General features: G+C 40.2%; 2 protein-coding genes across 7 annotated transcripts in view; one reads left to right on the top strand and one right to left on the bottom strand.

Annotated features, from left to right (window-relative positions):
• sh2d3cb (SH2 domain containing 3Cb) overlaps positions 1–772 on the bottom strand; it is a 31,654-nt gene extending 30,882 nt beyond the window's left edge. Inside the window, exon 1 of the mRNA XM_077521696.1 lies at positions 495–772. Within this exon, the coding sequence (XP_077377822.1) occupies positions 495–570 (76 nt within the window). The 5' untranslated portion in view covers positions 571–772. The remainder of the gene's footprint in view (positions 1–494) is intronic.
• Positions 577–15,322, top strand: part of LOC144018972 (spermatid perinuclear RNA-binding protein-like) — an 18,177-nt gene continuing 3,431 nt past the window's right edge. Inside the window, exons 1-11 of one of the 6 annotated variants that reach the window (XM_077521711.1) lie at positions 577–782; positions 3,200–3,294; positions 4,492–4,712; positions 4,787–4,952; positions 5,751–5,877; positions 6,125–6,237; positions 6,520–6,615; positions 6,703–6,814; positions 8,065–8,162; positions 9,001–9,094; positions 9,163–9,228. In XM_077521711.1, coding sequence (XP_077377837.1) covers positions 3,292–3,294; positions 4,492–4,712; positions 4,787–4,952; positions 5,751–5,877; positions 6,125–6,237; positions 6,520–6,615; positions 6,703–6,814; positions 8,065–8,162; positions 9,001–9,094; positions 9,163–9,228 — 1,096 coding nt within the window. In that variant the 5' untranslated portion in view covers positions 577–782; positions 3,200–3,291. Of the gene's footprint in view, positions 861–1,344; positions 1,511–3,199; positions 3,295–4,491; positions 4,713–4,786; positions 4,953–5,750; positions 5,878–6,124; positions 6,238–6,519; positions 6,616–6,702; positions 6,815–8,064; positions 8,163–9,000; positions 9,095–9,162; positions 9,229–15,322 lie in introns of those variants that run through there. The other 5 variants (XM_077521710.1, XM_077521709.1, XM_077521708.1 and 2 more) reach the window with 5 other exon arrangements.

Here is a 15,322-nt window from a genome sequence, read left to right as displayed (position 1 = left end):
GTTTTCCACTAGAGCAAAAATATTTTGATACTGAACCCTTATGTTTGCAGTAAAATGCTTTATTAATTTATTCAAATATGATATGTTGGCGTTGCCATTAAGTGGAAAATGCCAACATCTTGTAAAGCAGGGGCCTCAAACTCGCTTGAGGCCCACAGAATGCTATTTTGTGGACCCTACATGACATCAATTGATTTCATTTATTTATTTAAAAAAATGGAACGAAATATATTAATGAACATTTACAAATGTAAATATGCACACATCATGACTTTACATCTCGTGTTGTCTTAGTTTTTTTTTTTTTTTTCTCGCTAGGTATGGTGCGGTATCAAGAGAGGGGGAAAAAAACTGCCCAAAATTTTAATTGTCTGCTATCGTTTACCACTAGTTAATCCGTATTTGTACTGGTATCATCTGAGGGGGTGGGGGGAATGGTATATCAAACTTACTTCATTTTATTATAAGTGGTCTCTTTAAAATGTTTTCTTTACCTGAATGGGAGCAAGTCCGAGCAACAATCAGGAGCTTCCAAATGGCGGTCACAGTTGTGCGCATGCGCGTAGACATCCATCATCCTCCTTTCCGTCTACCACCACCTTGGTCCATCTCCTCTCCACCTCCTCCACCCCCCTACGACTCAGCTCTGCTCAGCGTGCAGCGGTGAGGTGGCAGCAGCCCGGCCGGCGGGAGAAGCTCCCACCACCGGGGCGAAGTCTTAGTCTTCCTTCGGTCGCCGGGGACGAACCGAACCGACACCAATAGCGGAGCTAGTTTAACAAGTTAGCAAACAGTGCGTATTTCTCTCCACGTGTGTGGTGCTCGTCGCGACGGCTGAAAGTAAAACGTGGGGAAAAAAAGTTTGTAACCCTCCTTTAAACTCGTTCTTCTTCTTCTTCTTCTTTTTTTTTTTAAATTAGATTTATTGACGACACATGAAACATGCGGTACATGAAAAAAGTTTTGGTGAACAAGCAAACCGTATTGATTCTAATCAGGGGCGTTCGCCTGCCGTTTTCTCAAGTTGATATTAAAACATAATTTTTTCAATCCCCCCCATAACTTGAGACTTAATGAAGCCATTTTTGTCACAAAGCATGCACTTGCACAGTGCTGTCACGTGACTAGCCCTCAAGCCTGATCATGTTTTGGGTCGTATGTGTTTGGTCACATGACATGCTTCTGAAATTGAAGATGGAATATTCGGCATGAAAAGAGAGGCTGGTATTTGAACCAGTAATGCCGTTTATAGCTACTGTTAATTGTTGGTACGGGTTCTGGTGTTGGTACTGATGTAGCTGGTACTGGTTTTATGGTAATTGTACTGATTAGGGGTATTTGTACTGGTACTGGTCTTGGTACTGATACTAGATTTACTTATCTAGGTTTTGGTACTGGGTCCTGGTACTCATGATTGTCTTGGTTCTGGCATTGGTGCTGGTGTTTTCAATGGTACTCTTGGTGAAGATGTGTGTTTGTGCTGGTACTGGTGTCACATGTACAGGAGCTGGTACGATTGTTGACGCTAATGCTGGTGCTGTTATACTGTTGTTTATAGTGTCTGAGAGTTGGTAGTAGGAGGTTCTAGTGTTGCTGGTACTGTGACAATCTTTTATAAGTTTTTAGTTTAAAAAAAATCTCAAGTGAAGAATAAATGAGTAATCTCATAAAATGTGTGTTTGGAGTTAAATAATTTTCACTTTATGCATGGACGCGACAGTAAAAGTGACAAGTATGACTTTTATTGTTGTTTTTTTTAAATAGCTTTTGACATTAAACCCCAACAGCCGCAAAATGATCATATGGATATGTTAATACCTCAAGATGACTCCCTGCATAACATGGCCTGCTGTTTTGTTGTTCCTTTTGGCATTTAACGAGTTAGCGCGCTACTGAGGGTGCCGTCTGAGGTCAATTAAAGCAGGTGGTTTTCTTTGATGCGCTCCTCGAGTTAGTGTGTATCGTTTAATGGCCTCACAGGACCACCAGTACTGTTTCGATTCAGCATTGTTGTTGCAGGCCGCAGCGATAGTAGCAGTGATGCTAACAACCATCACTTTTTCATAGCAACTGTCGATTTAGCATGGCGTTCTGTGCCAATCCATCAGTCCTTTTTGATTGAGAGATGATTAGTACAAAAACAGACTTGTGTGTTTGTAAATTTGTAGCTACGCTAACAGCTGTCAGATTGTAATCATAGTCGTCTATTATCTATTCCCATCAGTTATTCTTGGCGGGCAATGTACTTGCAGTCATGCACCTATGACACTAAATTACAAGGCAAACCATCCTTGAAGACAACAGGATTATTTTTAACTTCAAAAATAATAAATCTATGGATGTCTAAATTATTTTAACCTCATCATCGTCGCTGTTAAACATCAGTCCTGTTGTTGAATTTTGACGACTCAGTAGAAAGACTGTGTGAAGAAGGTGTAATCAATGTACCTGCGGCGTGATCTGAAAGCATCTGAGAAGAACTGATTTGCCATGACAAATATGTGTGAGGCAAAGCCAGTGAGATGAGCAGATTTCACGACTAAAATGTGTCACAAAGAGCAGTGCTAAGACACTTCTATGCCTCATTTTATGACTTTAAAGTGCACTTTAGCGGGCGGTGTGAAAGCAGCCATGTTTGGTTATTACCGTTAAATGTCACAAAGAAATTCTGATTTTAACAGTATAGAACCTGTTCAAGATGGCAGGAGCTCTGTTAAGAACGACAAAGCAAAATCTAATGACAATTTTTGGAAGTCTTACATGGTCTGTTCATGAAATTGCATAATTCTTTAGTTCTTCCTTATATCCTTTTGTTTTTTTTGTTTTTTTTGTTTTTGTTTTTTTAATAAAGCCCCAGTAGCCCTTTTAATCAAACACAAAATTTGGTAAAGATATCAAATCAACTGTTTTAAATGTAATTTCCATGAGTCCGTTCTCTCTGTAATTTTGTTGAAAAAAAGCCAGTTTGACTTGGCGGATAAAATTTGGTAGGCATATCTTATCATGAGTAGAACCACGAAACGCATCAAGGATCAATGCATCATTGAATCCAAAAGACACAGGAGGCCACTGAGCCCCTGAAGCCACTAAACGGGAAATGTCTCAAGAATTCATGTGGTAAAACCATCAGGTCGTCTCCCATTACGGTTGACTGATCTAATCTAATGCTAATGACTTGTGAATTCTTATTCTGCTGCAGTTACACAACCAAACAAACAACTGCATGACGAGAGTGTGCGACGGGCCCCTAGTACTCACCGAGACCCCTTGACCACCACCTGCTGCCTGAACATGGTGAGCCTCTCACACAGACCAACCCTGATCTTTTGAAAATAAAGCCCACGCAAGTAGTTTTACTTAGCAACATGAAACTTGAATGCCATGTCCATCACTAGTCACTCGTTACCCACTTTTTTTGTGGGTCTACTAATAACTAGTAGACCCACAAAAAAAGTCTCAAAAAGAAATGCTAGGAAAGACACAGGGACCAAGCCAGATTGGTTTGACTTTGAACCCTAGAACACAAACTTTTGTTTACAAGTTACAAGCATATGGAAGCTAGCCAGCTGGCAGTCGGCAAACTAGCGTAGCAGTCTACGTCTTCTTTTTTTTTTTTTTTTTTCCGCAGTCTACGTCTTATTCACTGCTCGACAAACATTTGGCGGCTATTTGATCACAAGCTAGCGCAAGAAGCGAACACAGCAGCCTAAATCTTGACTCAGTGCTCCTTTTTATTTTTTATTTCTTAAGTATACCATGAAATCAACTAATGCGAAGCTCAATGTTAAGCATATGGCGGCTAACCGATCGCCAGCTAGCGCAAGAAGCTAACATAGGAACTTAGTGTTTAGTGCTTAGTTTTTGTAAAGCATAACACGCAATCAGCTAATGCTAAGGTCAATGTTACATAAAATGTTCAAACATAACTAGCTTTTTGTGTAAAAGTGATGAGCACAGACCAACCAGCCAGTTGGGGGCTAGCAAGCTAACGTAGCAGTCCCCGTCATACTCACCTCTCGACAAGCATATCGCGGCTAACCAATCGCCAGCTAGCGCAAGAAGCTAACATAGCAGCCTAAATTTTAACTCTGTGCTCTTTTTTAACAAGTATACCATGAAATCAACTCATGCTAAGGTCAATGTTGCATAAAATGTTCAAACGTAACTAGCTTTTCGTTTATAAATGACGAGCACAGACCAACTAGCCAGTTGGCGGGTAGCAAGCTAACGTAGCCGTCCACGTCATATTCATTTCTCGACAAGCATATGGCGGCTAACCAATCGCCAGCAAGTGCAAGAAGCTAACGTAGCAGTCTAAACCTTTACTCAGTGCTCGTTTTTGTTAAGTGTAACATGAAATCAACCACTGCTAAGCTAATGTCACATAAAATGTTAAAACATAACTAGCTTTTTGTGTAAAAGTGACAAGCACAGAGCAGCTAGCCGTTTGGCGCCTAGCGAGCTAACATAGCAGTCTGCTTGTTTACTCAGCAATCGTTTGCCAGTAACGACCGCTACGTCATGGCCAAGCACGCCAGCATCTACCCGGGCCCTGATGACCTGGAGGCGGTCCAGACTCTGGTGTCCACGGTAGAACAGGCCCTCAAGAGCGTATCACATTGGCTGGATGGCCTCAACAGCTCTCCCGGTAGCATCGCCATTCACGAGGCAGGTGAAGACCAAGTGGCCCACTACGCCGTTGATGGTACAAAGTGAGTCTCCATTGCAGTATTTGTGAATTTGATGGTGGATTTACGTGAGTTCACGTTGTTCCTTGCATCTTCAGGCTGGCTGTGGCGTCAACGCTGTGCAGCATGACACGAGTGGGCCTGCTGTCCACAGGTTTGCTGATTAAGGGTGACACGGAGCTTGAGCTCGTGCTCATGTGCCAACGGAAGCCCACCCAGCTGCTGCTGTACACCATCTCTGCCGTCCTGCCCCACAGGATGCAGGTACGTTCACAAACATTTGGATTTTTAAATGTTTTTGTTTTAACTGACCATTGGTCGTTTTCATGTGAAGGAAGTTAATTGTGCTTTTACAAGGAAAATAGGTGAAGTTTTGTGTAAACCTTTTTTAAATTATTGTTTTGCTTGAACAAAGTTGTCATTTTGCTTGAAATTAAATTTGTAACATGAGAAAATAGTTTTCCCTTGTGAGAAAAAAAAATGAGATTTTTTTTTTTTAATTTGTGAGAATTTGAAAAAAATACTTGGAAAAGAATTAGAATGACTAAAAGAATAATGACGAAAAAAATAATAATTGTATGTGAAAAAGTGTAATGTTACCTTGTAATTTTCACATAAATTATCCTTCAATTTCCTTCATAAGCATCCAGGTTAGCATCCAGCTTTCAGCATTCCCACGCAATTTCTGCAGAAATTGCACTTAGCTCTTTTGTAACTATGAGAAAAAAAAATTTTATGGAAGAAAAATAATGCAATACATTTATACATTAGAAAAAGAAAAAATGCTGAGTAAAGTGTTGCACTTAAAAAAAAAAAAAAAAAAAAAAAAAAACGATGGAGAGAAATTATGAGAAAAAAAATGCAATTTGTAAACTAACACTAACATTAAATAACATAATCTTTGAAACAAAAGTTGTAATTGTCCATAAAAAAATTAAAATGTTTACATTTTACATGACAGCAAATTGTCATTTTGCTCAGTTGTAGTTTTCACAATTGTTCAACAACTGCTTTCAACACAAAGACAGCAATAATAACGATGACTGGATGAATCGCATGCAGGAACTGAGCAAGGACGAGTACGTTGTGCGCTCATACGTGGACGAAGCGGCCATCTTGGTGTGGCCCACCAAATCTCCCAAATTTACCATCAAGATCACCCTCACCTCCTTGGACATGAGGGTCCCAGGTACAGTATTTTCGCCCATCAACATGTTTCCTTGGTCAAAACTTATCCCCGCCCAGCTTCATTTTTTTTTTTTCCATTTGCTGCATTGTGAGGAACAGATACGATACAATTCACTCCAGTTGTAAAAACAAAGCAAATTGAAAGTGTCTAATTGAAATGACTGGTCAGACTGACGACTTTGTCGCCGATAACGTTGCTGTCCTGAGGTCCAAGGTCACCCTGGTCTGGGTTATTATTTTCCCTGCAGAAGGAGAACTTCACACAGAAGAGACGCCGCCGAGCGAAGCGGGTGGCGACGTCTTGGACGGACGCAAGTGCCGAGCGGCGCTGGCTGAGATACGACGAGCCAACTGGTTTCGGGTTTCGACCTCCCCCAAGTTGCTTTTTATCATTCTTCACTCATATTACGATGCAGAATGATTTGCTCCAATTTCAGTGGGATTACAATTCACCTCAATTATCGGTCATTGTAATTACCACACAATTTCATATTATTTATTGTGATGAATACGATACATTATTACACAGTTTAATCCAATTATGATCCGATTGGCTCCATTTACCCAGTTCAACTTATTGACACACATTCCATTCCAATATGAATCCCTACAATTTGTATTTTTGCGTGTAATTTATTTGCAGGCCAGTTTGTCACATATGATGTGTTGCGTGGCGGTCTTGAGGCTCCTCAGAGACATGTGCAACACATTGAGTGTATGGCGGCCGCTCCAAAGATGGGTACTTGTCCAACCAATACACACTTTTTCCAAAAATGATTTGTCTCCAACTGTCAGCAGGCCGACTGATTTCTCTGCCTGTTTCAAGCAACTGGAGCTCATTTGCCACAAGGCCGTCAGCACCTGCAGTCACCCTCCGGGACCAGCAAAGGCACTGCGGCGCTTTCTGGAGTGCATCGCCTCTGGAATTCTACTTCCAGGTAACTTGCGGCAATCAAAATATTACTTGCATTATATTTAACCTTTTTACCTTGTCACTTGCGTGGGTCAATCGACACCAAATGTATACTTTGTGTCACTGTATGTTTATGTATCCTTTTTATGTTATTTATGTACCTTGTGTCAAGTCTATATTTTACTTAATGCATACCATGTGTTTATCTAGACTGGTTATAGTAGTGGCCCTGTTGGACCACTATAAGCCACATTGTGGTGGCACTGTTGAAAAAGTAATGGTCCCATATATCAATTAGGGATGTAACGATAACAACATCGTGATATCGTGATATTAAAACTGACACAATATATCATCGTCCATGTCACAGTATTAAAAGCAGCACATCTGTTAAAAAAGTTGTTGATTTCCATTTGTGCAGTTGTAGCACCCTCTGGTGGCTAGTTTTTTAGTGCAGTTTAATTTTCATAAGGCATGTTTTGGTCCTTTAATGTTTAAAATCCACGCAAATGGTTAGATGAAGAGGCACGTAACATGCTTGTGAACCGAGTCATGTGGAGGAATTCAATGTGTGTTTGCATTAGCAAGTAAGTGGCTCAATATTAAGTGTTATTAGAGATTGTAGGTTGTTTATATACATTGCTGTAATGTACAAAAGCACAATATTGTGTTTTTTTTTTTATTTTTTAGTATGAGCTCATTTTTTACAATTTTTTTTTTTATTTATTTATTTATTTATTTTTTTGTATGGCCAACCTCCCCACAATATCATGATCATTATCATCTCATTACATTTGGATATCGTGACATCCCTAATCTTAATGATATCATATGGTACATCCAAAAAAGGGAACTATGTTTCTCATTAGGGCGATAAATATTCTCATCCGAATGATTTTTTTTGTGTTTTTGTTCTCATTTGAATGAGAACATTTCTCAAAATTGTTCCATCTGTACCATTTGTCAATTTCCACCTTGTGTCAATTTGTTGCCGTGTCCCAATCTACATGTTGGCGATCTGTACCATGTGCAAAACTTCACTAATGTGAATCTTAACCGCGTTTCAGTTTATGCAATGTGTCAGTTTGTCATTTTTGCTGGGTGCTTTCGCACAGAGCAGATGGAGCGGTGAGGTGCCATCCAATCCAATTCACTCATCAAAAGATTTGAAGTGAATGCAGGAAACTTGACGACCATCTAATGTCCTCTGTTTCCTGTTCTTGTGATGGTTGTGGTATTTATTTGATTTTTTTTTTTTTTTTTATGTGTGTGCAGGAGGTCCAGGAATTTGGGACCCCTGTGAAGGTGTGCCGACAGACGCTTTGTGCAACCTCACCATCCAGCAAACCGATGCCATTACGTGCAGCGCGCAGGTCAGGGCAATAGATGCTGGAGCCTCCTCCCAAGTGGCAAAAAATAAGACTTCATTTTCATAATGTTGCAGCTTTATTGTAATGAACATATTTTTCAGGCTATAAGTTGCACTTTTTTTTCTCCCATAGCTTTTCTGGTCGTGTGATATAATCATGTGTGACGTGTACATGTGACAATTCAAGCTTAGAATCGCACTCAAAATCCCCGTTCCCTAATCATGTTGACAGCAGCGAACGTCTTTTTTGGTTTAAAATGGTTTAAAAGGTGGAGAACCCTTGGTGGTGGATGCTGCATGCTAAACTAGCGATACGTCACACATTTGTTACTATGACGTCTTCTATTTCTTCTTCTTCTTTTTTTGCCTTCTTCCATTTCTTCTCCTACTTTGTTTGGTGAAAAGAAAGTGTGTCACACATAAGTGACGTGATCTCGCAGCAGCCAATCGAAAAGCACCTTCAGATGATGTCGCTACCATAGTGTGTGTGTGTGTTTTTTTTTTTAAATATTGTGCACAATACACTTTAAAAAAAACAAAAAACTAAAAGTAGTGCTGAAACTAACTACTACTAAACTAAAAGTAAGCCTTTATTAAGTAACTAAAAATAATAATAAAAAATAAATAACAGAACCACACTGAAATGAAAATTCCAAAACTATAATAACCCTGGTTCTCTCTGTATAAATTTTGGTAATAATCTTGTCAGAAGATAAAGAATAATGTGACAAACCCCGTTAGCTGCACAATTAGTGTGAGAATTCCGCCTCCTCCACTACATCAGACACTCGTGAAACAACAACATGAGAACTTACAGTATATATGTGTGTGTGGTTTCCCAGCATGCCTTAAGACTCCTGGCCTTTGGACAACCTTACAAGGTGTTGAATATGGATCCTCTCCCCACCATTAATCCTTTATTGCACCACTTAAAAGGTACGCGAGTGTGTGTAGTTGTGTAGTAACCATATAGTATGTCATGTTGTTGTGTTTCCGTTCTGCAGGCAGTCAGAAGAGGCCTCGGGATGACACTGGCCCGGATGACACCAACCACGTGAAGCGGATGAAAGGTGCCTGGATCTTAACTCATTTGCTCCCAAAAATGTATAAATACGTTATATTTTAAATGTTTTAAGTGTGCCAAAGACGTATACAGTCTTCCCTCGCTATAACGCGGTTCACTTTTCGCGGTCTCTCTGTATCGCGGATTTTTTTTTAAGTGCAATTTTGCATATTTTTTTGCAGTAATATACCCATTTTATAAAATTTATGAAGGTTTGAACATGATCAATGTTTGAACAAGAGAGAAATGTGAGAACACGTAAATGCCTCAATGAGAAAAGTGTCTAAATTGTGTGGTAGGGGATTTTAGAGCCTTAAAACATTTATAAGAATTGTAAAACATAAAGCTAACTACTTCGCGGATTTCATTTATTGCGGGTATTTTTTGGAACCTAACCCCAGCGGAAAACGAGGGAACACTGTATACACGTTTTTATGTTATATGTTATGTTTTTTTTATTATGCTAGCAGGGGTGTCAAGCATACGGCCCGCGGATGATTTTGCAAAATTAAAAAAAATAAATTGTAATGTCGGATTAATTAATCAGCCGGCCACAATCAAAATATCTAAAATGTGTAATTTCACAAGCAGCACTCAGATGAGCAACGCAACTTGTACGGGGGAATGGTCCTGGATGTCATTATTTTACACAGAAATTAAAGTTATGGTTTGCTTAATTATTATTATTGTTTTAAATCATAGACCGGCATAAACATGTTAAATACGACACAAATTCAATTATGCAATTCAATCCTTATAACTTCATTAACTGCGCCACACAATGCATTGGGAACAATATATAATTATATATATATATATATATATATATATATATGCAGACCCGTCACCAGAAAGAAATTGTAGGGGGGGGGCATTACCTTTTTTGGGGGGGGGGCACACTTTATCAACCTAAATCTAATGTTCATCAGGTTGAACAGCGGCATTGTGACAACTGCAAAAGTGTTCAGAAATATTTTCTGTCACTTAAAAGCGGCAGTTCGTTCTGAAATCTAAAAGACAAACTGGGAAAAAAATGTGTAGTTCATTTTGCATTTATTCAATTCACAAGTTCATTTGAAACAAATCCACTCTTCACTTCTGTAAACAACTATGTCCGAATGAATGACTGTGACCCAGCCCCTTCTATCTGGAATTGGCTAGCACTTGCCTTCATTTGCGTGTTGGATTAGGGCTGTACGATATGGACAAAATTTCCTTTCATTTTTGCCAGACATCTCTATTCTTTGATCTTTGACTCAGCATGAGACTTCACATCATTTTACTTTTTTTATAGTGCGTTCTGTATTTTGTGTTATTTTATTTCTATACTTGTACAGATTTTTTTTTTTTTTGTATTTTATTTGCGTGGATACTTATCTACTTATATTTACTCTAATTAATTTTATTTTGTGTTATTTAGGGGTGTCACGATTCGCCAACTCCACGATTCGATTTAAATTTCGATTTTGGGGTCACGATTCGATTTTTTTTTTGATTTTTTTTTTTTTTTTTTTTTTTTTTTCCGCTCCCCCACTTTATAACACAGAGGCATATGCTTCTGTAGGCTAAGGCTAGTCTATGATCATTGGTTCTATTCATTGTACAGTAAATCTTATTTCAAAAGATCGGCTACATATAGGTGATGCAATTTCCATATTATTTTTGTGTAAATTTATGTAATATATGATAATTGACATTAGGCAGGAATGATCAAATTCAAAGAATTTATTTACAATATAAAGTTAACCGTCTTGTTCTTACTGAAGTGTAAAATAAAAAATAAAAAAACAAAAACAAAAAGTCACAGTGGGTGCCTGCCATCTATTGACTGTTTTTGGTTACAACAGTGTGCTGTGCGTTCCTCTTAAAATAATGTGCAATGTGCAACAACAACAAAAAATATATTGTATCCAAAGTCATGGAACAAATACAGCCTGAACAAACTATATCCCAACATTTACAGTTGCTGGGCATACTGTAGCGTGGTTCAAGTACACTAATTAAATGTTTGAATCCAGCGTTTTCCAAGGCTGCAGGTCTGCTGCTATAAATAGACCTATGGATCTGGCGTTTCGCGCGAGCTGAAGTGTGTGGAAGTTTCACTGTAAATGAGGATGAAATAGTTGGTTGGACCGTTGTTTTCCCACTTCTAGTTGAATTTGATAAATCTAAATCTTTGTGATGCCTGCGTAAATGTCCCGTCATGTTTGTCGTGTTTCCCGTTGTTACGGCTGGCGGCTCGGGCCCGCCGCCGGCTCCGCTCCCCTAGTATGTATGTGTGTGTTTGTGTCAGCTGGTGCCCGTATAATGGTACTTCAGTTTGAATGCGCCAGCGCGACACTCTGATTGGAGGACTGTGCCAGCGCGACACTCCGATTGGACGACTGTGCCAGCGCGACACTCCGATTGGACGACTGTGCCAGCGCGACGCTATTGTGTATCCGTGTATTATACCCCTATTGGTTATTGTTGTTTCTCCTCCGTTCTGTCAGTTCTGTCAAATGCGGTTATTATTTGTTCACCTTCCACTTTCACTCCCTTGTCAAACCTCTGCCTGAAATTTCAATTAAAACTACTCAGATGTTAAAGTCGACCCGTGTTTATCTACTCTATATTTTCTGTTATTGTGTTACTTCCCTTCCCCTTGACGAGCCGGGCGTAACACCGTGGCCGAGTACAGTACGCGCACATAGCATATCTTGCAACTGTGGTCTTTTTATCGACAACGTGAACGTTGTCGACATAACTCACCGGGAACGCAAAATGTTTCCAAACTGGTGACGAGAGAAGCGGGAGCGGCTTGAAGCACCATTGCTGTGTCTGTCCGCGCTTGCCATCATGACTGCAGGAGAAGTCAGCTAACAAGTGCCGTTAGCTAGTAGCTGAATGGCTGCGTCTCATTTGCTTTCCTGGGAGGTGGCGGTGGCGGCGGTGGCGGCGGGCGCGGGGGGGGGGGGGGCATCGAATCGTGTGTCCTCTCTTCTATTTCGATGCTCGAAATCGTGACGTAATTTCGATCGATTTCGATAAAAAATCGAAATCGTGACACCCTTAGTGTTATTTTATTTCACTTGTGTCTACTAAAAGACTAATTTCTATTCCATGCACAGCACTTTGTATACAGCAACGGCTGTTTTAAAGTGATTTAGAAATAAGGTTGAGTTATGTCGATGATATACAGAAACAACATATGGGTTCAGTGAAAAACTAAGCAGAATATCAATCCAAAAGGATGTGTAAAGTGCTGTTTTTTTTTAATTAGAACTTAGTGACAGTCATCAACATGAACAAACTTGGCAATAAAAAAAGAGAATTCAACTCACATTGTCCTGCAACTGCTTTAGTGATAAATTATTTTATGCTCCTTAGTTGTTGTTGTGTATGTGTGACTGCTTGGGTCTGTTAACAGCATACTGTGTATTGCTACAATTCATCCGTGCTGTGTGGCTTGCCTAATTAAAATAAAAGTTTGACACTCACTTGTAAACGTAACAGGTGGACTCAGGATTCCCATTGATGTCAACTGTGTCATCCTGGATCGAGGTTTGGCATTTGGTGGCTTCCATTAAAGCAGCACGACGTGCTCACTGCTCACTCTTTGTCCCAGCGCCAGCCGGCAAATGCGCACTATCTACCCGGAAGTAGATTTGGCTAAGGCACGTCTGCAGAGCGCGCGTCTCCCCCTACCCCACCCCATCCCTCCTGATCCTGATTGTCATTGGCTCGCTTAGTTGTCAATCACAGCCAAACTTGAAAGGAGGTATGTGGTTGGCTGGCACGCCATGCTTTACTTAAAACAGAAGGCGCAAGTTTACGTGACTGATAGGACGAATAGTTGGTGAGTCATCTTGCTAGGGTGGGCACGGCTGACTGACAGGGCGGGCACGGACCCCCAAGGCCCGCCCATGGCGAAGGGTCCGTATATATATATATATATATATTAAGGGTGTCACGATTTCGATTTTTTATCGAAATCGATCGAAATTACGTCACGATTTCGAGCATCGAAATAGAAGAGAGGACACACGATTCGATGCCCCCCCCCCCCCGCGCCCGCCGCCACCGCCGCCACCGCCGCCACCGCCACCTCCCAGGAAAGCAAATGAGACGCAGCCATTCAGCTACTAGCTAACGGCACTTGTTAGCTGACTTCTCCTGCAGTCATGATGGCAAGCGCGGACAGACACAGCAATGGTGCTTCAAGCCGCTCCCGCTTCTCTCGTCACCAGTTTGGAAACATTTTGCGTTCCCGGTGAGTTATGTCGACAACGTTCACGTTGTCGATAAAAAGACCACAGTTGCAAGATATGCTATGTGCGCGTACTGTACTCGGCCACGGTGTTACGCCCGGCTCGTCAAGGGGAAGGGAAGTAACACAATAACAGAAAATATAGAGTAGATAAACACGGGTCGACTTTAACATCTGAGTAGTTTTAATTGAAATTTCAGGCAGGGGTTTGACAAGGGAGTGAAAGTGGAAGGTGAACAAATAATAACCGCATTTGACAGAACTGACAGAACGGAGGAGAAACAACAATAACCAATAGGGGTATAATACACGGATACACAATAGCGTCGCGCTGGCACAGTCGTCCAATCGGAGTGTCGCGCTGGCACAGTCGTCCAATCGGAGTGTCGCGCTGGCACAGTCCTCCAATCAGAGTGTCGCGCTGGCGCATTCAAACTGAAGTACCATTATACGGGCACCAGCCGACACAAACACACACATACATACTAGGGGAGCGGAGCCGGCGGCGGGCCCGAGCCGCCAGCCGTAACAACGGGAAACACGACAAACATGACGGGACATTTACGCAGGCATCACAAAGATTTAGATTTATCAAATTCAACTAGAAGTGGGAAAACAACGGTCCAACCAACTATTTCATCCTCATTTACAGTGAAACTTCCACACACTTCAGCTCGCGCGAAACGCCAGATCCATAGGTCTATTTATAGCAGCAGACCTGCAGCCTTGGAAAACGCTGGATTCAAACATTTAATTAGTGTACTTGAACCACGCTACAGTATGCCCAGCAACTGTAAATGTTGGGATATAGTTTGTTCAGGCTGTATTTGTTCCATGACTTTGGATACAATATATTTTTTGTTGTTGTTGCACATTATTTTAAGAGGAACGCACAGCACACTGTTGTAACCAAAAACAGTCAATAGATGGCAGGCACCCACTGTGACTTTTTGTTTTTGTTTTATTTTTTATTTTACACTTCAGTAAGAACAAGACGGTTAACTTTATATTGTAAATAAATTCTTTGAATTTGATCATTCCTGCCTAATGTCAATTATCATATATTACATAAATTTACACAAAAATAATATGGAAATTGCATCACCTATATGTAGCCGATCTTTTGAAATAAGATTTACTGTACAATGAATAGAACCAATGATCATAGACTAGCCTTAGCCTACAGAAGCATATGCCTCTGTGTTATAAAGTGGGGGAGCGGAGAAAAAAAAAAAAAAAAAAAAAAACGAAAAAAAAATCGAATCGTGACCCCAAAATCGAAATTTAAATCGAATCGTGGAGTTGGCGAATCGTGACACCCCTAATATATATATATATATATATATATATATATATATATATATATATATATATATATATAATATATATATATATATATATATATAATATATATATATATATATATATATATATATATATATATATATATAATATATATATATATATGCAAAACAAGTCGATTTAACACGTCTGGAACGTATCCCGGCAAAGTGTTGTAGCGTTCCATTTGCATTTGTGTGATTTTTCGGGACAATATGATTACAGTTGAGCTCCATAATTTAGGGCTGGTCCACAAATCTGCGTATAAATGACGGCAATTGTTTTTAAGTTATATACCGTTATTTTACTGAAGCGGCCCACTTGGTAATATATTTTCCTCCATGCCTGCCCCTGAGCTAACATGAGTTTGACACCCCTGCATGCAGAAGGCTTTGATGCAGCCTCTCAACTGCAAAGAACGGTTGAAGAAATGTTAGTTATTACACAAACAGCCGGCAGGTGGCAGCAGAGTATAAGAGATCAACCAGGGCCATGTTGAAAAAAAAAGAAC

This window comes from Festucalex cinctus, chromosome 5, assembly GCF_051991245.1.
Source record: "Festucalex cinctus isolate MCC-2025b chromosome 5, RoL_Fcin_1.0, whole genome shotgun sequence".
Classification (NCBI taxonomy): domain Eukaryota; kingdom Metazoa; phylum Chordata; class Actinopteri; order Syngnathiformes; family Syngnathidae; genus Festucalex; species Festucalex cinctus.
The sequence above is the reverse complement of the archived record's forward strand: the minus strand, read 5'-3'. Positions and strand labels throughout refer to the sequence as shown.